At 35.5% G+C, this 24,118-nt stretch overlaps 1 protein-coding gene across 4 annotated transcripts in view; it reads left to right on the top strand.

The window, feature by feature from the left end:
- PALLD (palladin, cytoskeletal associated protein) overlaps window positions 1-24,118 on the top strand; it is a 192,617-nt gene that overhangs the window by 51,658 nt on the left and 116,841 nt on the right. For all 4 annotated transcript variants that reach the window (XM_084286645.1, XM_084286644.1, XM_084286647.1 and 1 more), the window contains 6 exons: window positions 10,566-10,744; window positions 13,086-13,152; window positions 13,778-13,883; window positions 14,760-14,834; window positions 16,878-17,019; window positions 17,367-17,390. In XM_084286645.1, coding sequence (XP_084142771.1) covers window positions 10,566-10,744; window positions 13,086-13,152; window positions 13,778-13,883; window positions 14,760-14,834; window positions 16,878-17,019; window positions 17,367-17,390 — 593 coding nt within the window. The remainder of the gene's footprint in view (window positions 1-10,565; window positions 10,745-13,085; window positions 13,153-13,777; window positions 13,884-14,759; window positions 14,835-16,877; window positions 17,020-17,366; window positions 17,391-24,118) is intronic.

The following is a 24,118-nucleotide window of genomic DNA, read 5'->3' as shown; positions in this document are numbered from 1 at the left end:
GTTGTTTTCTTCTCCTGTGAACTCCTGGGTGTCTGTGTTGCCAGCCGTGAATTCAGCACTAAGTCACCACAATTGTATTAAATGTGATGTACCTTATGTATCGAATTTAAACTGTGCAAATGCAATTTTCTCCTCGTAACTTTCTATCTTTTTCTTTACTCTTTAACTCTTTATAGTCCTTCCCTCCAAGTCCAAAATATTATTCCACTGGAAAGTTATTATACCTAGCAGTTCTCTAAGAGGTTCCCTTATACACATGGTAAAATAATTATAGTATTCTAGTTCAAAATCTTTTTCTGGTCTAGGAAGTATACAAAGAGCAGCATTTCAGGTATAGACAATATGCATTCCAGTTCAGCTAGACAGGCAATTGTGTGAATCCTACAAGCCCCAACAGTTCTTGGGGTCTAAAAAATGTTTGGCATTTTACATGTGATTATTCAGTATTTATTTTTTCTAACCCACTGTAACATCACTGCTTCTAGTTTTCTTTCTTTTCTTTCCTTCTGAGATCACGTTAATCTCCTTTCAGGTACTAGAAGTGGTAACTTGATGTAAGCCTAGGTGTACGTAAGCCAAGGGAAGCTACCTGCCATTTGTGTGAATGTAGCTGCAGTTATTTGGTGTGCACGCTGAAGATTTATGTGTGTAACTGCCTTCAGCATTAAGGGAAATCAGCCATATCAAGCCCTTCCTCAACAACAGGCAAACAGACTCCTAAGAATTAAGCTCCAATATTGAATAATTTCCAAGCGTTGCCATGCAGTGCTGTGTAATAATTTACATCAGCCTGCTCATTCTAATCTGATCAATTATTTAAAAGGCTGAATAGTAATTTTATGGCTTTACATCTGGTAAAGCCAGGTCTGAATTTATTCTTATTCTAGAGACCTAGTCAGCACCTGGAAGGTGGTCTTAAAGTTCAGGCAGTGGAAACTAGGTTCTGACCTGGCTCTTGCATATCACGGGTGACCATGGACCAAGTGCTTAACCTCTGTTTCTCAGTAATAAAACATATCTAATTACCTCATGCTCCATTACTGTTGCAGTGCTCAAAGTCCTGTTGGCAGAGCTTTCCTTTAGAGGAGCATTTTATTGGGCAGCCTCAGGAAGACAGAGCATTCATTGCACAACTGCCGACATGCATAGGTGAGAGGGAACCATTGCTCTGAACCGTCAGATCCCATCTAGACTGCTGTTACCAGGTGCTCCAGTGCTCGTATGCAGTAAGATAGGTGCCACATGCTAGACACTCTGGGAAATTGTGGTGAATGAATGGTCTTAGTGAAAATACACGAGGGTATGTCTGACTTAACACGATGGCAAGATCCAATGAGGGGAGGGAAGGGTGGAATAAAATGAGGTGTTATATGCTGTTGTTGTTGGCTTTTCCAGCACACTCAGAGGCCGAGAATAGACTGCTATGGAAGTGGGATGTTTTCTCTAATGCCACATGCTCATGTGTTTCTTCTGATGAACTGAACTGTAACTCTGTTCTGACATGCTTCTTCCACCTTTAGCTCTTCATACAGGGCTGGTTCCATTTGAAGACTGCATTTTAAAATGTGTGAGAGATCTTGCTATAACTTCTTTTAAACAAATGTTTGAGGAAGCTCAATAGAAAACAAAACTGGCAGAGCTTTCTGGATTATCCTTGGAATCCATTTTGGAGAGAATTTTTTTTTTTATATTTCCTGCATTGTTGCAAGTAGTAATGTGGCAAAGGGTTCCTTTAGCCAGAGGGTGAAAAATATGGAGCAGCATCTCTACTTTGGAAATCTTATATTCTGATTTTTTGGAAAGAGATGATAATCTTTTCATGAAACAAAACAGCAAGTAAATCAATTTCTATTGGCACAACTACAGACACCAGATGAAGGGGGCTGTTTGACATACTGACAAATGAATTAGTGGAACAATCTGAAATGCAGATAATGTCTACCACTCTTTGATTTCAGGGTAAGATATTCCAGGCCCAAGAAGGAAGTTGTACAAAAACGTTCACTTCAATTACCTGTCAGAAAGAAAGAAATTATTGCTCAGTATCTGGAATTCCATGCCCTAAAACTATAGGGCTTCCTTATACATTAACTAGTTAAATGCAAATGCTGTGTGTTTCATGTGCTGGGTATTTTCTGTTGTTCAGTGATGAATTCTGTATAGAGAATTTCACAGTTCTGTGGTAATCATCTAAGAGTATAAAACTCTAAAAGAGTGGAAAATTAATGGTTGTAAATGATAATCATTTAAACCTAGATTATATTTTTTAAAAAAATATAAGCATCTACAATAATACTAGGGGCAGAACTGTACAGTCAGCTATTGTCAGACTTCAGGAGTGCAGTTACTCATTCTTGAACCATTCTGTCTTTGTGCTTTGATACATGGAAGCAGCTTCCATGTTTATTTGGGTTGGAAGCATGCTATTGCCTATATTGCAGTGAACATAAAAATGTATAAAAACATATAACTTTTTTCAAAGAAAAAAAAATCTGAGAGAAATATGAAACCTAGAAAGAAAAAAATAGAAAGTTGTGTAAAATGTAAAGAAATTAAAATGTCCACTTTTATCCGCATGTACACTGCCTGTTTTAATTTGTAATAATAGTTTAATTCTTCATCTCACTGCTCATAGAACCTATGGATTTTAGCCTAAAATATTCTGAAATCTAGATATATACACAACAAAACTACTGTATGAACATTCCTTTTCTGTATCTCCTGCCCTGCTTTTTGGTTTTGTTTTATTTTTATTAAAGCATTATGGAGAATTGCATTTATAGATGAGTCAGAATGCCAAAGAATTTTCCTCTTTAATACATTTTAAACAATTTTACAAATGGAAGACTCAGATTACAATCCATTTTTTAATTTTTATTTTTTGATTTAACTCTGAAACCCAGAGGGTTTGCAGATGTTTTTATTGATGTATTTATGAAAAAAGCAATTGTTTTCCAAATCTTTTTCCAAAACTAAGTATGTCGTGTAATTTGGTGGCTAAGAACAAGTGGGAATGTGCAACTGTTCAGTTATTTTGCAGTACCTCATATTTAATGAAAATGAGAAAACATATATGTGTTCTTAAACATTAATCTTAAAGATTTTTCGGTCTTGACCTTTAACAACTTGGCCTTTTGAAGTTCCAGGTATTTTGCTGTGAGGCAGTATTGGCTTTTTTTCTGAAGTAAGTTTATTTCAATGACACCATGTAAAAAAGCCTTGAAAAAATTACATGTTCTTAAGCACAACGATTCAAGTCATTGAGCGAGTGTTTTCATTACTGTAGTTGTGGTGTAGTTGTACAAAGCTGTAGCTGTGGTGGAGCTATAGCTTAAGAGTTCTTTTGACTCTTCAATTGAACAAGGTGCCCTACTCTGACTTCTGATGAGGAATGCAGTTCTTCTCCCTTTGACTCTTTCAACTTATCGTTCCACAACTCAGCTAACTTCTGAGACAGCTGAACTATTTCTTAAGTTTGTGTGAAGACGCTCTAGCCATTTCTTCACAGACAACACTTCATCTCAAAAGCCACTTCAGGAGAGTTTTAGGAATTCCCAAATCGTGGCTTTGTTCTGAAATTCCTGTCTTCAATGTGATAATGCACCTTGCATACTTTGAAAGCAGGTCCACCAGCAATGATGCCCATTTTCAATACGACTTATTTCTCAGATGTATAGTTGAGTTGTTAAGAACTCATTCTCAGTCAAACTAAAGATTATATAATACATCTTTCCACAGAGCTGAAGCTTCCAAAACCAAAATAATGTTTCAGAAAATAGCAAAGTGTCAAGGAACTGTCTAACATAAAATGATGGAGGGAAATTTTTACGTTAAATATTGTTAATCACCCATTCTACAGTAAGGTAGAACTGAAGGAAATTACTGTTATAAAGAATCTCATTAAATTAACCTACAGTAGAGTACCACTTATCTGATGAGTGAACAGTTCTCCAAAATGTCCATCTTATAGATAAAAGCAAGAAAACCTTAGTACCTTAAATTGTCTATAAATTATTCTTGGTTTTAATATCTGCAAGGTTGTTGTCTTCCTTTTCAAGCACTTATTCATGCATTTTATTTATATATATGAACACACAAAAATTGAGTTTATATCGGTATGAATTCACTAGTTATAGAAGTTACTCAATGAAATGAGAAGGATTTGTTATTTTTAAATAACTATCTGCATGAGTGGTAAATAATCAACATGCTTGTAGTAAAAGGTCTGCTGTTTGCTTTACATAATTGGTAACTAAATTGCACAGTATTTTCTCTCTTCCTTGATCTGATGATTAACCACATCTAGAAGGAGATCAATTATTTATCCACACGTGTTTGTCAGTTAAATTGCTGCTTCTGAAAGGAACATATCACTAACTTGTGCTCAAATACAGAAAAGAAAGTTCTGTGTAAGGTTTCTGAAACTGTGAAGTTTATGGTTTATACCTACACGTGGCCAAGACCTTTGTTTTGAAAAAAAAACATGCAGCTAAAGATAGAGAGTAATAAGCCACTCTGTGTTTTGGTGATGGGCAAAAATAAGGAAAAAAGATAAATCTTTTGGGGCAAAGGGCAAAGATAAAATATGATGTGAGGTAAGATTTAAACTTTGGACTTCAGGAACGGAATAGGAGTAATTCAGCATACAGTTCAACATTCTGTTATTTTCTACATGAAGGCTAACTGCAGAATACACAATAAGTTTTAGAAGAAGTTGGTGTATAAACATAAGATATTTGTTAATTCTGGTTAGAGAAGAAAACCTAAAAGCTTTTTCTTCAATATTGACTGTTTTTGTTTTTGTTTTGTTGTTGTTGTTTTCTTTTTGGCCTGTGAAAGATTATCTCCTTGCAACTTTATTTATTCAGTAAGAACAGCATAGATACCTTTGTTCTGCATGATGAAGCAGGATTAGCTGAAATATGATATCTCATTTGGATACTACTGAATGCATTTGTGAAATACCATTTGCCCTGGCACCAGAATACCATGGATGACACGCGTCGCTTCCCTTGATTCTTTGCATTACGTCATAAATGTATTTACTAGGCTTTAAAGCCAGTTCAACAAGAAAGTTGTTAGATAATTTTCATTGGCTTTCTGTTAAACATTTAAATATTTTCCTTATAATCACAGAATTTAACATTAAATTAATTAAAAAAAAAGTCTACATACCCATTTTTTAAAAAAAAAAAAAACTTCTTCTTGCAAGGAGTAGCCAGAAGTGAACAGAACATTACGATAACCTCTTGCACAGCCTCCTATAGCAGAAAAGTTTATTAATCACAAAGAAATAGCTTTGGATTACATGTCCAAATAAAGCTATTTTCATTATGGTATATTATCTCTGGCTTCAATGAAGAAAAAAGTAGTATTAAACTCGTTCATGGTAGACAAGGAATATAACTCAGTTTTGTTCTTTAATCTCCCTGGTTTTTCCTTTACATTCAGTTATTCCATTACTGTATTGTATCATGCATATCTTCTAGGTTTTTATAAGAATGCAGGTTTAATACAGAGACATTCAATCTATCAGTTAATTTTTACTGAGTTAGAATAGTTTTGTATCTTTAACTCATTCTCTGTAGTTTTCTGTAGTAGAGTCAAATTATTATAAATATTAAAAAAAAAAAAAGTTTATCTTTTTAAATTACTGTTTATTGTTCTCCAACACTAAGGCCCCATCTTTAAGACTTCCAATAAGAAAATAAATGTATGAATCTAAGTAGGACTGCTGTAAGAATTCCTTTAAAAATTAAAAAAGGAGCAAAAAAGATTGGTATTCCCAGAGAATTTGGTCCTGAACCTTAAATTGAGTGCAGAATTACCAAGAGATGTAGTCATAGTTCCAAATATCTTCACTCAAATAATTTATATTATTAATATATTCACAATTGTTTTGGATAGGGTGCTCCATTACAAATAACTTGTTCCAAAAAGGCATAAAAATACTGTTTTACCAATAGTTTAAAAAAAAAAAAAAAAAAGCTGTGTGTAAATAACAAGCATCTGAAATTATCTGTTTACTGGACTCTAAATCTTATGACAAATATGATTTTTTTAAAAATATTATAATGATTCTTTAAGTAGTGATGTTTTACAGTCAGGAATTATTGGGCAGTTTAACATGAATGGAGACTTCACAAAATGGAAGTTCCATGGGGTAGCGATGGGAATGCTGATTCTGCCAGTTCTGCAATGTTAACATATTTCAGTTTAACTTCTCTTGCTGGACATACTTAACACCACTAAGGATAAAATTACTTTTTAATTCACAACTTATCTCTCTCCACTTTTTGTAGTGGTCAGAGTTCACTATTATAATTCTTCCCTAAGGCTATATCTTAAAGTTTCACTTCAGCTGCCATTTTAAATTAACTTTTAAGAGTGTGCAGAAAAGAAAACCTCTCTATTCCTCAGTGACTCTCCAAAAACACAAGTTCCAGCAGGATTATGCATTAGAGAGAACCCTGAACTGTTTTTCTTAAGGCCCTGGTGCTCACTCAGTCAGTGTACTGTTCAGCTCTGTTTATATTTTGTTCACAGTCATTAAAATCCCAGACACACGTGCTTGTATGTATTTCCATACATGGAGGTTGTGAGGGCATAAAGAAAAGAAGAGTGAAAACGGAAGACAGATTTTGTGAATTGCTACCTGATGTTAGTGTGCATGAACTGCCTCTCACCTGGCAGCTAACTGGTTTTTGCTGTCATCCCATAATGTAACCAATGGAAAAGCTAAATAGAGTTTGAGTTGGGAAAAGCAAGTCTCTTAACCATTGCTCCCCCACTACCAACATAGCTCTGATTTGCTTCCCTGGAGAATTGACTTTCCAGTCTAGTGATTGTGTTTCAGTGCCTGCATTAAATACTTAATTGCTATCATATTAATGTACAGGAGATACAGCATAGGTCAGAACTAAGCATAGCTGCAGAACAGGAAAGGCAGAGAGTAGTACAGAGCAAATGCAGACAGGAAGAGAAATGGAGGAAAGAGAATGAAGAAGAAAGAAGTAAAGATCAGAGAAATTCGGTGTAATTTGAAATTTCCCAAGTGTTAATGACTGGTACAGTAAATTCCAGTTACAGAAAATGTATATTCCTTTTATTTGATCTTTTTGTCTTCTTCTGGCATCATTACAGTACTTACTGATCTTTTTTTCAAGGGGACAGTTCTCCAAGTTTGCATGAGTGCTAACATGGTCTACAGGAACGAACCTAGGATGCAAGCTCGAGTCCTTATTCTGTGATGTACACATGTATACAAAAATATCTCTGCCTGTTTCATTTCTGTCTGCACACTTTGTTGTAGGTTCTCAAAGGCATAAAAAGTAGATCACTTCTGTACTTAGCTAACCAGAACCTGTGATATAGACATATCTTTAAGCCAATGTCCTCTATACAGAGAATTCTCTTTTTTGCAAAGCATGGGCAGTGGATTTATTCCTGTGTTACTTCCAGTGTCTTTTGGTTTTGGTTTGGACTGGGGCTTTTTGGCTCTCCAGAAGCAATATTATCATCTTCTCACACCTCGATAGTAATCCTCCTATCCCCTCAAGGTTCAGTAGGCTGGAATAGTCTGGACATGAGTCAATTAGTTAGTCCCGGTTAGCATTTTCCTGTCAGACTTGCTTAGTGGCTGTTTTTCTGTGTTTAGCCATGAGTCCTTCAGGTTTCTTTGGCTCACACTCTCTTTGATAGTGATTTGTTGCTTGCTTTGGTGATCCCTCTCCAGAAAGAGAAAATGCTTCAAATATTTGTCTTTGAACCCTTTTCAGTCTTGAGGAAATCTTCTTACCATGACTATTCCAAATGTGGTGGCAGTAAGGCTGATGAGGCCTGTAGATAACAATTTGGTGCTTTATATATAAGATGGAAAATTAAAATTTAGTCAGCGTTTTGCCAAAAAATACTTCATTTAGGTTTCTTAGCTAGCTCTTTTTTCTTTCATAAGCTGTGGTGAACTGAACTGGCAACTAGCAAGTTCTTGCAGGATATTTCAGTTTAGTGTTTTCTTGCTCACTTAATTTTGATATAATCTCCAAAAGCAACTTGCATTAATTAATCTTCTCCTTCTATCAACTTGTAGATAAACAAGAAAAAAAATTACAATTGGAGAGGGAAAGAGAATATAGCTAAACCTATTCCAGTATTCCTCATTTCAACACATCCACGTTAAGAATGCGAGTGGTTCTTTCCACCATGAGCAGTGCAGTCAAACGTCGGGCCTGCTTTCCGGTCCTCAGGCATCACGTTAACGATGGCTGAGATAATTTTGTATGGCATGGCATAGTTAACGTGTTAGTCTAACGTGTGGCAGGCAGCATGATGTAGCAGGCCGGGGCTTGCTGTTGGTGGGATGTCACTGGTGTGCTGCAGTGAGGCTCAGTCCAACAAGAGCTGAGGAACAGGGCCTGCTGCCTGAGGCTAGCTGCAGACATGCATGAAGTGAGGAAGCGTGAAGGACTTGCCCTCCAGAGAAAGCAGCTTGCTTGTTAAACATCACCTGACAAAAATGTGTACATGGGCTTTTTATTTTAGGGTTAAGTGCTTATCACAGCTTCTTCAACATTTTGTGAGGGTGGAATTTGGGAGAGAGTGGAAAGCTGCCCAAGTTACATGAAACTAAGATGGGATCGATCTGAGAAAATAATTAAGCGCGGAGGAGAGGGTTTCCTTTGCAGGATGTTTCTGGGAAGGAAAGAAAAATAGAACCAATGGTTAAGTAGAGCCTCATATTACAGGCTCTTGTCTGTGATTGTCTAGAAATTGAATTAACCTCTCTCTTGTGCATATCGTTTAAACTGTAACTTAGGCAAGGCTTCCCGGAGGTTAGGCCTCTGAAGGTCTAGTGAGTAGAAATAGTAGCAGAGGTCCTCGCACTGGGAGAGGGAGGGCTTGTGACGAGGAGAGGAAAGGATGGGGAGGAGGGGGGAGAGAAATGTTAATTTTGGCAGTTGAGCTGACAGAATAAATTGGTCTCCAAGCCCAACAGTTGTAAAAGTAGGCCAAAGGGGTCTGCTGAGTAAACAAATGGAAGTTTGTTAGTTCCTTCCAAAAATGATACTCCGTGTGCACTTTCTGGGCACAATAAGAGGCAGAAAAGGAACTTGCTGGGCTTTTAATTACAGAAGAGAATTACATATGGTTTTAATGTCACTATCAACATTTCTGTTATTTATTTTTTTTTTCAGCCTTCAGGAATGAAAGGCCTATTGTTCATAAACACAGAGGGCTTGCCCACAGTTCTGAGTCATTAAGGGGAATTGTCTTACGTGCAAATCTGTTAGGTTTCTTAACTCTGCATTCTGAAATAAACACGAATTTTCAAGTTTTACAGTCTACTGTTTTCAGAATAGAGTTTTATGAAAAGTTTTCTGTCAGTTCTGCATACTTCACTAGAAAGAAAAAGAAAAAAAAAAGTAAGGAGCAATAAAAGTAAGGCAGCTCATTTCTCAAGGCTGCTCGCTGATTGCTGTTACATGCTGTCATCCTGTAGCATTGCAAGCTTTTCCTAAATAAGTATGGGACAGTTCTGTAACTCCTTGGGGTTACTTTGTTTAATTTGTTTTCAGGATGCAGGGAAAGTTTGAAAATGGCAGGAAGGCAGTTCCCGAACTATTTTCCTTCAGTGACTTACTGATCTACCAGCCCTCACAAAAATGCAAGGCAGCCCTTTTAAAAAAAAGAGCCACCCAATGCTAAAAAGACCTGTCTACTTCTCATACTTGCTGGGCTTCAGGGGATATGGGTTAAGCAGGGAGCAGCCTATGAGAACAGGAGTAGCTGATGTGAGAGAATCAAACAGCAAAAGATGGGAGCTGGTACCTTCATGGCAGCAGCGCAGGCTGAGGACAGGGACTAGCTCTCCAGGCAGGATCCGTTGGTAAACTCTTTATTGTTCCAACACAAACAATGCAGGCTGTGCTTTTATGTAGCAGTAAATTATCCTAGATATGTATTTATTTTTGCCTGTACCTGAAACCAGCATTTTTGCTGGAGTATACCCTTTTTTATAGGGGAGCATGTGTTATGTATATATAAAAATCCAGGCCTAGGAAAACAGTTTACTCTCCTACTCTGAGGCAGGATTAAATCTGTTTAAAGTTTAGCAAGATGGAATCTGTACCATGTGATTATATTAGGTTGACTGGGCATGATAGACAAAAATCAAACATCCTCTGTGGAGAATCAGTCAGTATTAGAATGAAAGATGGAGCAAGATAATTTGAAATGGATTAGAGTGCAGTCAAAGCAGGCCGGTACATGGGATATGGAGAAAGCATTGATTCTACCTGAATAGAACAGGGAATAGTTCTAATTTGTAGGTGTGTACAATTCACTTACACTCAGAAATGTCTCACTGCCTCTTTAAGAAATTTGAAGCCAGCAAGTTATTTCTTTGCAAATGCCATTAAAGACTTCAAAGCACCATGTGCTGCTTTCAATAGCAATTTAGATTTTTGCAGCAGTGTAGTGTCTTCTTGTGTGATGAGCCTGAACCAATCTTTAATGTTCCTTTTTTTTTTTTTTCCTTTGTCTTTCTAAATGTGTGTGGGCTACAGATGGTTCTGTGAAGGAAAAGAACTCCAGAATTCTCCTGACATTCAAATCCATTCTGGAAGTGGAGGACTTCATTCACTAATTATAGCAGAAGCCTTTGAAGACGATACTGGACGTTATACTTGTCTCGCTTCAAATCCCCTTGGTTCAGATAGTACATCAGCTGAAATATTCATTGAAGGTAAGAAGTGAAATAAAAAGATACTCAACACATACATGAAACAATAACAAAGCTGAAGTTTACTTCTGATAGTGGTTCTGCATGTTAAGATTGCATTTGCTTTAGTGGTATTTGTACAGTGTTTCCCAGCCTTCCTTTAATGCAATATGTTTTGAACACCACATCATATTAATTCAGATATGTCAATGGATGTTCCAAGCATCAGTGGGTAGATTACTGATATTTGGTGTAAAAGGAAAATTAAAAATGGAAAAGTAAGAACAAGCAGAGCTTTTACTATAAGGTAGCTTTTAAATAGCCTCTATAAATAAGAGATTTGACTAGTTCTACTGATTATGATTTTCAGGATAACAGTAATTCCGTTGTCAGTTCTGAACTTCCTCCAAATGCAATTAAATGTGACAGTCCCAAATGAGTCCTTCTCAGTCATGGGTGAATGTGCTGTAATTCTTCATATTCAGCACACTGACTTAAAGTCAGATTATAAATCAGTCATACTAGTTTTGTCCAGAATCAAATGCTAGTAGTTGTCCAAATCTTTCTTGACTTCAAAATTAGTCATAATGCAAGATTTGTTTTTTTCTGAAAAAAGTTAGTCTCAGCCACAAGTAAAATTCTTTTTTTTTTTTTTTTTTTTTTTTTTTTTGGTATGTGAATAATTGTATTATGTCATGATTATATTAACTGAAATCTGACTTTTATTTCAGTTGATATATCTTCAGATGTTTTGGTATTAGTAACGTCTATTCTTTTACCATTTTTGTAACTACTTAAAATTCATTAAGGAATTAATTGAAAAGATAAATTCATGTAACAAATATGTGTAGCAAATCTGAATGATACAATTACAAAATGATTTAATTGCTTTTGATTAATAAAGCTTTTTTTTTTTTTTTTCTCTATAATTGAGCTGAAAGTGACAAAAGTGATAGGGATTATAGGGATTCCTTCCTTTTGTTCTCTTATGCTCAGAACTGTGTTCTGTGATAATAATAGCAAAATTCCCAAGCCTTTTTCAGAAGTTTATGGATTCTAGTAAGATATTTTCTTCAAAGAGGGAATGTTGATTACAGAAATACTCAGATACAGTAGCAGCACTACTTCTGGAAGCAGCACTATAGACACAATAGCTAGGAAGAGAGATACGGTGAAGAAAAAATCATATTTTGAGATCTGGCTGTTTTACTGTGTGGAAGAGCTGTCTTGAAGATTTATTAGATTTAACTTTGAAAGAGAGAATTAATTGTGCAAGCTGTTAGGCTCCTCCCCTATGATCTTTAAGGGAAGCAGATTGTCATTCAAACAATGTATTGTATGTTAATAATCTTGATGACTTTGATGCCTCACGCCTTCATCTATACAGGAATCCTAACCACACAAGACTTGTTTATCCTTTGCTCATGAGAAATACTTTCACACAGATTTACCTTGCTCACTTGACATTGCTTCTCTTTTCTTACCTTTTCTGTGGTACTTATTGCTTTGATTTTTGTAGCCTAAACTTTGTAACTAATGGGGTACTTGAGTCCCTGAGTTCAAGCTCTGTTTCACTGTAAGTCAATCTATGCTATGCTGCACTGTGCTATGCTATGCCAGCTATGCTGTGCTATGCATATTGTATATGATTTGTATTACAAATATAGTTATGCATATTTATGCACAAATCCTTCGAGGAATGATATGTACTGCATAAATGTCTAGAATAAATATTGCTCGAAGTCCCAGTTGTTACTAAAAAAATTAAGACAATGGGCACAAATGGTTTCTTATCTTTTCTTCAAGTGAGTTCAAGATATTTCCAAACACATACATTGTATCAAGACTTCCACTGGCAAGGAACACCAGTATGTAAATGTTATGCATAGATCAATGTAAATAGTCTGAACTGTGGAAATAGTGGATAGCAAGTTTAGTCTGGAAATGTCTTTCTATACTTAGTAGTCTTAATTAAGGTTGAAGATTTATTATCTGTATACAAGCCATATGTTTTCTTAAGCTTAAAGTATACATTCAAATAAATAAAATTGTACATTTCCAGTAGAGTAGTTTTTTCATCATATATATTTTTTTTATTTCAAGGAATACAGCTAAAAGCCTAGGAAAATTGGGTTTGCAATTGACATGGACATGATTTCTGTGACTGTCTGAAGTACATAGTTACAATGTTTTATCAGATAAAAACTGCATTAATTTATTACAGAGAATTCTCAACAATATATTACAAGGTCTTTACTTATGGTGTGTAGTACATGTCACTTGAAGTGAAATGCACAGTTTTTCCTTTGGAATATAAACAGCAAAGACATCAGTAAAAGATTATTGAATATATTTTCTTTTCCAGGTGCCAGTTCCACAGATTCAGAGAGTGAAAGTTTAGTTTTCAAATCAAAATCTGGAGCTATGCCACAGTAAGTGTGCAAAGTAAAACCAATGCTGTTCAAATTTTCTTACTGAGGGGCACTGGAAAATCTTTGGTAGTTTTACATCTGAATAAGCATCTGGAGTGTATTTGTGTATGTCTTGTCTTTTCTAATCTCATGTGATATGAGACTTTATTAATGTGCTTATTCTCTGAGAAGTCTACCCTTACGGACAACTCATGTAGATAATCAACTTTTCATATTTAGAAGTAATTTCTGTTAATCAAATCTTTGTTTGGAACCACCTAGCCATGTGCCTCCAGAGAAATATGCAGAGGTCTAGAATCAAAGAAACAAAATATATTTAAGTTTTTATCTTTTAAGAGTACTTTTTACTATGAAAGCATAAATTAGCCCAAGATTGTGTTCTACTCAAGCTTTCTCTAGTGCTGATCTTTTCACTGATAATCAGATATATAACTGCCTTATAGTCAAAATAAAAATGTAAGACGGTTACACAGATATGATTTAAATCAGCACCAGTTTGAATAAAAGTATTGAACATGCAGAAAATACAAGTTGGCTTAGTGGTCACTAAGTAACATATTCTACAATTTCATATTTACAAAGTTGTCTGATGTTGTTTATTTGTTTGTTTGTTTGTTTTCTGCAGGGCCCAAAAGAAAACCACTTCTGTTTCTTTGACAATAGGACCTTCTTCACCAAAGTCTGGAGTCACCACAGCTGTAATTCAACCTATCTCTGTGCCCAGTCAGCAGGTATTTTTAGACACTTTTTTTTTTTAATTAGAAATATTTAAAAATTTATTTCAAAATTTGTAAGTCCTGAAAAACTCTGTCAATTCAATGAATGATACCACTGAACTGTAAACTTATGTTATTCTCTTAAGAATTATGATTTTTAAAAGTCAGATAGTTGTCTTGTGAATGTGGCATAAAAGTAAATATACATATGGACTGTTATGCAGCATGTATCACCACAGAATGTGAGCAGCTGACATCTGGTGATGATGAAAATTACAGAGGATATCACTTAATAGTGACTCATTTAAATTGCAAATGAATGCAACTTGATTATTAAATTAAATACTACTATCATTTCTCTGTGCCTTTTAGAGAAGAAATTGGAAAATCCATGTTCTTTAGTTTATGGTATGTTTTAATGATACTGTGGATGACCTAGAGGTTTACATGTAAATCAGTAAATGCAAATAAAATTAAAATCACTGTTAGACTGCACATGTTAAAATTACTTTCTGTTTCTTTGATTAAACTAGATAAGGTTTTAGGTACCCTGATTTATTTATTACAACATCAGTTGAGGGATGTAATAACAGAAGATGCAAAAACATTTTGGTGCAAAGGACTTATATGAATGATATTAAGAAGAATCAAACACACAAAATACTTCAAGGCGAAGACACTTGGGTACAAAGTTCTCATTGGAAATACAGAAACATATTGATATCAGAAATACAACAGAGAGAAATAGTGATGTCATTCAAGTGTGCTATAACAAGAACACCATAATAAGACTGTGCATTTGAGATTTTTTTATTATTGCATAAGTATATGCAGGTCATATTATTCAAAGCATCATCCTTTGCATTCTTATAGTATTGCATTTCTTTGCAGGTCCAAAGTCCTACTTCATACCTGCATCATCTGGATGGATCTAAGCCTATCAATTCTGCACCTATATTTACAAAGGTATTTTTTTTTCCATCATGATTTTTATATCATACTTATATAGTCCAGAAGGAAATATCAAAAACTATATCCTAAAACAGGAGTCTTTGCTCACATTAAATGTTTGTACAATTTTCAATAGGTGGGTCTTTTTTGGTATTAATGACTCCCTAAAAAATCCATTTCTGCTGCCACAATGAAGTTTGTATGCCTCTACCCTGTTAAAATCACTATAAGAATTACATGAATATTCTGTATGGGTTTGCCTTATGCCCATGACTGTTCTCCATTGAGAAATCTTTGTAAAGTCAAATGAGGTAGTCACCAGTTGCACATCATAATCATGATATAGCATCATTCACAACAATTATTTAGCTGACAGAACAAATAATGAAAACAATTACTTTTCTTTGTTTTAAGTAAAAAAAAATCCACCCAGTTATGTTAATTAAAAAATAAATAAATCAGATATTCTTCATTGGGGTATCTTGTAAAATATAAAGCTAGCTAGATGGGAATTTTTTATTCAGTAATTCTTAAGTAATTATTTAAGTCAATATTTATTTTCACATTCATCCTGAATCAAACTTTAGAATTAGGAATTGGGTAGGAAAACATAACAACAAAAAGATCAGTTTATTTCCCTGATCTCTAAGATGCAACTTCAATCGAAAACACGCTTTTAATTGTACCCTTAGACCATCCTTTCCACAGCAGGAACTATTTGTTAAAGTTGAAATTAAAAAAAAAAAAAAAAATCTCTGTTTATTACTTCATAAAAACAATTTGACTGAAAGTTAATGTGGAACAGCAATTATTTTGCCTAAAATAAATATAAGCCCTGTTCCAAACTGTCCATCTTGGATCCATCATATCCTTTTCTCATAGCAGGAAAGGTCTGATTCTATTCCTTGGAATTCTGCACACATAACTGCAGTTACCTCAAGAGAGTGAATAAAGGAGGTGCAAGGAATTAGAGAATGTGGTTGCTGCAAGGTCAGCAGGCAGGCAACATCTTAGTAAGAGTAGGAAATAGGAGAAGCCTAGCCCACACTCAGAAACTACGAAAAACTCCACTCTTGCCTCCTAGTCCTCAGCTCTCTTGTCTCTGAAATCCAATATTAACTGGTTTAAACCAAAATCACTTTTCTTACGGAAGGAAAAAACATAAGTAAACAACAAAAAATACACTCATCCAGCTTCCTGACACAAATTTCTTTCTATATAAATTTCAGGGAACAACTCAAAAAAATTAGTTGTCCACGTTACAAAATTCTTATGAATTTGATTAAATAGAGATCTATGAATAGTAACTAGCAATAATTCTGAGGTTAGACCAAAGTTCAAATGCTTTGCTGCATCAAGACCTAAAACTTTATTAATAAACTAGAAAGGGAGTAAGACAGACTGCTTTGTAATCTTCGGATAGATAACAAAGGCAAAAATAGTGACTGTCTCCCATCAACTCTGTTACTTAAAATAGTGGTTCTCCTTTCTCATTGTGATCTCCATTATAGATCTGCATTTTCCTTCATACATATGAAGGAAAGAATGGCTGTAAGAATTTATTACAGCCATAATTTTGCTTCAGAAGGTGCACATACACATGCTAATATATCCTAATCTTATTTGTGTCATTAGATTTTGCTTGGATGGCTATAAATGGCTCAAAAGAAAAGCAATTCTGTTCTAGAAGCTGACCTGAAAGCAGCAAAGCTGCTTTCTCATACCAAGTCAATCAATGTGTGCATTGATTAGCTGCAGAATTTTATTTATTTATTTATTTATTTATTTTGTGGATAAAGAATGAAAGATGAGACCATAACTGCCTGCTTCTTGTGGTATGAGGAATTAAATACTTATGCACCTTCTCCATCTTTAGTCATGTTAAGAATGTATTTGAAAATAACTTATTTAGTCAAATGTAATCAGAGTGAAAGCAATTCTCATAGTACTATTGCAAAAGTAAAATGAGAAATAAAGTTGAAATACAAAGGGAAGAAAATATTTTTATTTAATGTAAAATACTGCTGGTTCATTTGAATTATGATTGTTTTATTTCAGGAGCTACAAAACTCCACAGCCTCTGAAGGACAGGTAGTGGTGCTGGAATGCAGGGTCAGAGGACCCCCTCCCATTCATGTTAAGTGGTTTCGACAGGGCATTGAAATTCAAGACTCTCCAGACTTCAGAATTCTCCAAAAAAGTAAGACAATAATCTGAGGGGGCTACTTTTAATATGAGGCAGGTATAGGGGGGTGGAATTATCATGAAATTAGTCTATCAGGACTGAGTTTTGGATAGAGTCCTCTGTTCCTCACATTATAATGGTTAATGGCTAGTAGTAATAATTGAACTATTGCTACCAGCAGACCATTTAGTCATACTTATTTTGAAATGTGTCTGCAAAGGTTCTGTACTTGCTTACAAGATTTTAGTATATGTTCATCCACTAAATTGGATGTTGGATGTTATAATAATATGTTGTTTATTAGTGTAATTTCTAACTCCATTTTTCTTGTTTGTTTCCCCGTCTTGTGATGTGATATGCAGAGCCACGATCTGCAACTGAACCTGGTAAGAGTCATATGAAAAAATAATCTCTTGATTCACTAGGTCTTTGAGTTTGTATTCAAGCTGTAAATAGAAAAATGTTTCTGCTGAGCACTGGTAATATGAAACCCCCTTAAAGACAATGTTTCTTTATCACACCTTCCATACTCTACACTGTGCTTTACAGCAATTCCTTTATTAGTTAAACAGTAAATTCCTTTTAGACCAGCCAGGGGAGCCCCACAGCCTAAACTTTGAAGCAAACTTTATTCTTAGAAAATGAGCAATTTGCATGCTACTGAGGAGGGAAAAAAATCCCACAAAATTCCATTACCCAAATTGTACTCAGAAGAGTTTCATAACACCCAACCACTAAATGCTAGTTTTGCCAATCTAGCTTTACAGAAATGAGCTGTCTTAGATGCAAGTAAAATCTGACCCTCCAAAAGAAAGGCACATTGATTTTTTGAAGCCGATTTGCAAGATAACTCCTATATTTCAGCAAACAAAAAGTCTTCTTCCAACTTCAGGTTTTCTCTGGCTGCTGTTTGCCCTTATGTGCTGTCTTAGTTTCTTTAATAATAAGTGGATGCTGAAAGGCTGAGAATGCTTGATCTTTGCATTAATGTTTCTAAGTCAGTCAACAGGTGGAAGGAAGGCAGTGGTAGGGTCTGAGCCTGGCTTTAAGAGGGTGGCTAGTTGTGCTTGAATATGCTTGGATTTAGAAAGAGATTTTATCATGGAAAAGAAAGATAAGACAGAAAAGTTCTCTGAGATCTGGGTATTCCCAAAGAGTGTCATTGAACTGAAGGACCTTTGCAATGTGGGCATGGCCTGAACTTTGAGGAGCTGCATTGACAGTCTTTGACTGCAGGGCTTAGCAGCAGAATATTTTGTAAAGCAGCAGTGCGACTGTGAGATATGGACTAAGGAACAGCAGTGAAGGGTTAATCCTAGAAGAAATGTAGTTTTCTCTTAGTTTTCGTGGAATGGAGAGAAGGGGAGGGGGGAGAGGAAGAGGAAATCTTCTGCTTTTCTTTCTCAGTTATTCACTAATTTTCTCTACCGTTTCACAAAATTATTTCCCTGTAGTACGTATTTTATTTGATGGCCATAATACATATATACAAATATGCATACACGTGTGCACATGCATGCTTTATTCTGAGTTAATAGTACAAATTGTGATGTGTAGTATCACCCCCACTGGTAACAGCTGATGCCCAGAATACATGTGTCTGAATCATTTGATTTTATGGAGGCTTGAAATGTGAGCCATCTGAAGGACAAAGTGCTGGAAAATCAAATTAACTTCAAATGAGGAATTAAAACATGTCTGAGTGTTAACAGACATAGACTGTTGGTAGTTTATAGTCATAGCCCAAAATTTAAGGCTAAAAATTAAGGCTAAGTTACAGTGCAAAACTGTTTTAGGAGAGTTTCAATATCATATCAAGCCTTTAGAAATGAAAAGTAACAAGGACAATAGATTTGTGTTACTGTATGTTCAATTCTGTATCACTCCTGGAACGTTCTCTGAGAATATATGTCAGGACGTAAGCCTTCCAAGTTAGCTGTTTTCTTTAATTTTTAAAAAAATATATATAATTGGGTTGATTCTTTTCCCCTTCCCAGAAAAACATATTTCCTGTTCAAGTAACGGCATCTTTAAGATCTGCTTTTCTAGATTTAATCTACTACTGTTACGAGAATAGTACCTGGTACATCTCACTCACTGCTACAAGGAGCTTCTTTTCTGTAGAATCACATGGACTACATACACACTCTCCTCTAACATGACAGAAAGTATGAAGTCTGCAATTTACTAGTTTGTTGTTTTTCTTTTTGTTGCTGTTTATTTTTTATTTTTTCCTTGTAATATCTAATCTGAAACTCTTTTGGCAGACTTTGGTTTGGTGTTCTGTTCTCTCTGAATTCATTGAACTAAGTGCTATCTCTGTTGGACTTGCTGTGCACTGTGTACTGTGTGTATACTAGTAAACTCTTTTTTTTTTTCTTTTTTCCTTCTGTGCTGAGACGGTTCCTACTAAGCCCCATTAAATAATGTGCAATGTCTTACTTGCCCCTAATATCATTGACAGTGCACTCGTCAGCTTATGTGTGTAGAAATTGACTCAGTGCATGCAATGGTAATGTAAATTAATAAAGTTTGGGCAAAATGTAAATATTTCCTTATGATGTAAATGACGAGCATTGTTTTGTATTATAAGCAATTTACAGTGTTTTTTAGAATGTCATGAAGAGTCTTGGAATTTCTACAACAGGAAGCTGGGTGGGTTTCAACAGATAGGTACAGCACTGGTTTATGATACAATTCACATTCTAAGAAGCCAGACAAAACAATACCTGCAGAGGAAATCTCCCATTAACAGACACACTACTGCTTCTTACTGCAGATGTGAGAATGTGTGTAAGATTAAGAAGGGAAAACAACATGCCTATACTAGAAAAGTATTGATAATTTTGAGAGATAGACATAATTTCTAAAATTATTTCCAAGTGCACATCTGTGGAATTTTACATAAATTGTAACAAGTCATCATGGAACTTTAATTGCTGGTTGTGAACTAAATGCTAGCTGTCAATACACATTTTACAGCAGTCAGAAACATTGGTTATCCTTTGTTAGGTTGATATTAATAATTTAAAAGAAAAATGTTCCATGAACTCTCACAGATAAGAAATTAAGAAGCAAGAGGGGTTTTTCTTGCTACTTTTTTTTTTTTTTTTTGGTACATTCTATCTACCCTAATGTGTTTTGCACTCCTCTTTCTGTCTAGACAGAAATCAGTTTGCATCACAAATCTCTCCAGACTGGTTCATGAATTAATAGTTAGTCGGATGACTTAAAGCCAGCATCACAGATTGTAGCATTACCTGCTCTGTACTTCTTTCTTTGACATTTTGACTCCATCCTGACTGAATCCTTCGGAGAACAGACTGCCTGAGAATGAAAAATCCTATGGAGTCATTTGCCAGCTGTTGATATTTGGACCATTACTCAGCTGTCTGGAGTCAGCCACAAACTGTCTTGAATTACATTAAAACAATTGTCTGATGGCATGTAAGAAGAAAACTATATGAAGTAATTTTTCTTAAATTGCCAGGGAATTGCCACATATACATGCTTTTTTTTTTTTTCCCTTCCCTAAACACAGTCCTGTGTATGTTCACCAAAAACATCTCAGTAATCATCACTTCTCTTGGGTTGTGCTTTCTTGTTGTGCTGTCTGGCTGCTGTATCCCAAGGTTCCAACTCTAATAACTCAGTCTCTTTCCTTCTGCATAATGTTTAAAACTGAAAATATATGGGGAAATCGTTACTGTGTCGTCCCCCCCCCCCCCAAGAAAATGAGCTTTCTAATAGATTACAAAATTTTAAATACAAGAGCTTCAGCAGGTCAGGGTGTTTGTAGGATCCCTGCATACTTTAGTGAAAATGAGGGAGCTGTGACTCGGAATCTGGTTGCCTCTTTTACTGCTGAGGACCAAAGAACCACTTGAAGATAGCCATCTCACAGTTGTAAATAAGGTACAAATCAAGGTTCCAAATGAAGAGAAAAACTGAAAATAATCTACAGTTATCCTTCTTGAAAGGTGAACGGTCTGATCAACTGATGTGCTGTTGTTTATCAAGTATATTTTCAATTGTACTCTGCTCTCACAAGGTATCTACAGAATCTCGTCAGCGATCCCATCTTCAGTCTGACTGCCCCAGCTGCTCTTGCTTTTTGGTACTTCCAAATCCGAAGTAACCCCCTGATGTTTTTTGTACTATGCAATTTAAAAACAATTTCTGCTGTGCCTCTTGAATTGTAAATCTGTAAGGCTTATTGAGGTGCTTTCGTTTTCACAGTTCTGTTGCTAGATGCATTTGTTTCAGTATCTATCTGACAACTTCAAACGAGGTGGCTTAAGTATCTACAGCAATGTATCTGACTTTGTATAAGCTTTAGCATAAACTTATCCTTGACACTTACATGCACACTGGCTTCATTTCTCCTCAGCCCTGAACACTGACTTAGAGACTGAAGTCCATGGTGCCAATAGCAGTATTCGACTTTATTGTACCTGAATTAGCTAGGTAACAGCCATCATTGGTATTGACTACATAAGCTGTAACCTAGGTTCTCTGCCCTAAAACTACGTTGATTTGCTCGCCATCACAGTTGCTGTTGTTCAGGTTTTTTTCTTAGCATTTTCTAAGTGCAGTTTGAGAGATCTTCAAATATAGTCAGATTTGTGCAGTAGATTTATATATCTTTCAAAAATTTGGCCTTCCACTTCATGAGTGGCATAAAGTATGTTAAATAAGCCAGAACTGCTGCCTGGCCAATGTAATGTTATGGGCAATAGTGATCATCAGAAATAGGTAACTTTTTCATTGTTTGTGTTGTTAAAAGTTAAGGGTGTCTTCAGGGCTGAGATACTACCCTCTGATATGCTACTCCACATGTTCAGTTCTTCTCTATTTCCACATCTCCATTCTCTATATCTTTAAGATGCACAGACACCTAAAAAGAGTTAACTGATAGGCATATTACTTTGCAGTTAGACATCTGATGGCTGGAGAAAAAGAGGGAGAATTAGAGACAGGTTTTCTACAAGATAAGATGGCCAGGCTTGGTTGGATTTCTAAGAGAAAACCACCACTGTGACAACCCACTGTCTTTACAGAAGGAAACTCAGGGATTTGAACCTGTATGGACAGAAACAGCTCTGTTCATTGCACCATAATACACAGCTACTAGTAAAAGACCCTACTTGTTTCCCAGGACTATATATAGACTAATAGGAAGCTAATGATCACAATTGGAGATGAAGGTGCAGATATGAGAAATACTCTACCTTTCATATGATACACAGAAACATTCTGAAATAAACACATCGTCAGTGATGAAATCTGTTCAAATGCAACAGGTTTCTGGAGTTTGGTCTTAGCAAAGATTCTTCTTCCTAATGGATTCATGAACCATAAAGGGAAGGGATTACTTGGTAAAATGTAATCTTTCTTTCTAAATAACTGACAAAATAGTCAAGTACTTGCATGCCTAAGCATTTTACATGTTTCAGTGAACAGAGTGCTTTTGTATTCATTTAGTCAAGTGTTAAATATGTTTTAAGGCCCTGAGAACAGCATTTCAGAGCTGCTTTCTGGAACACATTTTTGAGATGAAATTATTTGTCAGCTGATGATTACCGGGAAGTAGAACAGACATTATTTACTTCAGATCATCAGATTCTACTCAGCACAGCAACAGAAAGAAAACTAATTACATAAGTCAGGATCTAGAACTGGAAAAACACTCAGAGCATTATGCATCCACATAATGTTATGGAACTTTTTAAAGAATATTTATTTTGTCAAACTAGTGCTTTATGTCTACATTTTCCACAGTGGTAAGCCTTTTAGCAAGGACCTGGAGGTCAGCGATTCTTGATTTGGGGATGGAGGCAAAGTGTCTAAAGACAATGGCATTGTGTCGCTCTTACATGCTTTTAGCCTAAGCTACCTTTTGATTAGTTGTTCCCCCTCCCCCTCCCTAATGTTTCATTTTAGCTGTTTTTCTCATCATTGATCACAAATGTGTTTTAGCTTGCTCATTCAGCTAGGAAGACTGAGTTTTAAGTTTTCGTTATTTTCATTACCAATTTAATGTCAGTTTCTCTCACAAGTATTACTGCAGTTTACCGTGTATAATTCTCAAATATACTGCTTTGGAAAACAAACCATTGGAATTCTGTCATCACTGAAGACCAGCTCTTCTCATGTGGTCATAACTGCAAAACTGAAGTAACAGTATGAATTAATTTGGCTGTGCAGAAAATAGAAATTCCATTGGTTATTATATTTTGTAGTACCTTTGCCCTCATTCAAATAGCAGTTCTCAGCATGGTGGGAATTATTTTCTTTTGCAGACCTGAAATACCCAGCTTTCAGATTTCTGCTGCTCATTTAACAGGAAACCAGAATGTTGCACGGATCAGATTGCATCCCCAGAGCCACTTCAGTCCAGGAGTACACACGTGTGCTTAACAATATAGCTTAAACTGCTTACGACACACCAAGACTAAAAAAAGCTGATCTCAGTAGTTCAAAAACTAGCTTGTGCTACCCATTACTTTCCTGATAAGACCTTTCATGAGTCATTAATCTTCATCTGGGTCAGATAAGATCCAACGTGCTACATTATTACCAGACATGCCTCTTACAGCTACACAGAAACACAGAATGACTGCTCCATGTTGCCAAAAAAAAAAAAAAAAAAAGGCAAAAAAAAGCATGTTCTGCAGTCTGAAAATCAGCTCTGTGCCAAATCTTTACTTAGTCATTCATTTTTAGCCCATTTCCAGCACACTAAGTTCTTGGATACATTGTCAAAAACATTGGAAAAAATCCATAATTTTTTTGTTAACTGTCTAAATGAGACACTGGTTTGTCCTTCCACAATGAAAAATAGGAAAGAAAACAACAACAACAACAAAAAGCTACTAGAAAATATTTTCATTGTTTGATCTAAAATAAATGAGGCTAGTCTTACTGAGCATTTTCATATGAAAGTTAGTCATATGAGTCTCAAATATTTTACTGCACTTCTCAATTTGCTTTTATTAGCTATAGTCCACTGAATTTTTTGTAATATTTGGGATTCTATGTGAATGTTCAATATGTCTTTAATGTAAATTTTTCTTAACTAAATAGAAGTCTGTTCAACTTTGAAATATATTTT

The sequence above is a fragment of the Netta rufina genome (assembly GCF_964035555.1).
Source record: "Netta rufina genome assembly, chromosome: 4".
In the NCBI taxonomy this organism is placed as follows: Eukaryota; Metazoa; Chordata; class Aves; order Anseriformes; family Anatidae; genus Netta; species Netta rufina.
This window is presented reverse-complemented; position numbering and strand designations above follow the sequence as displayed.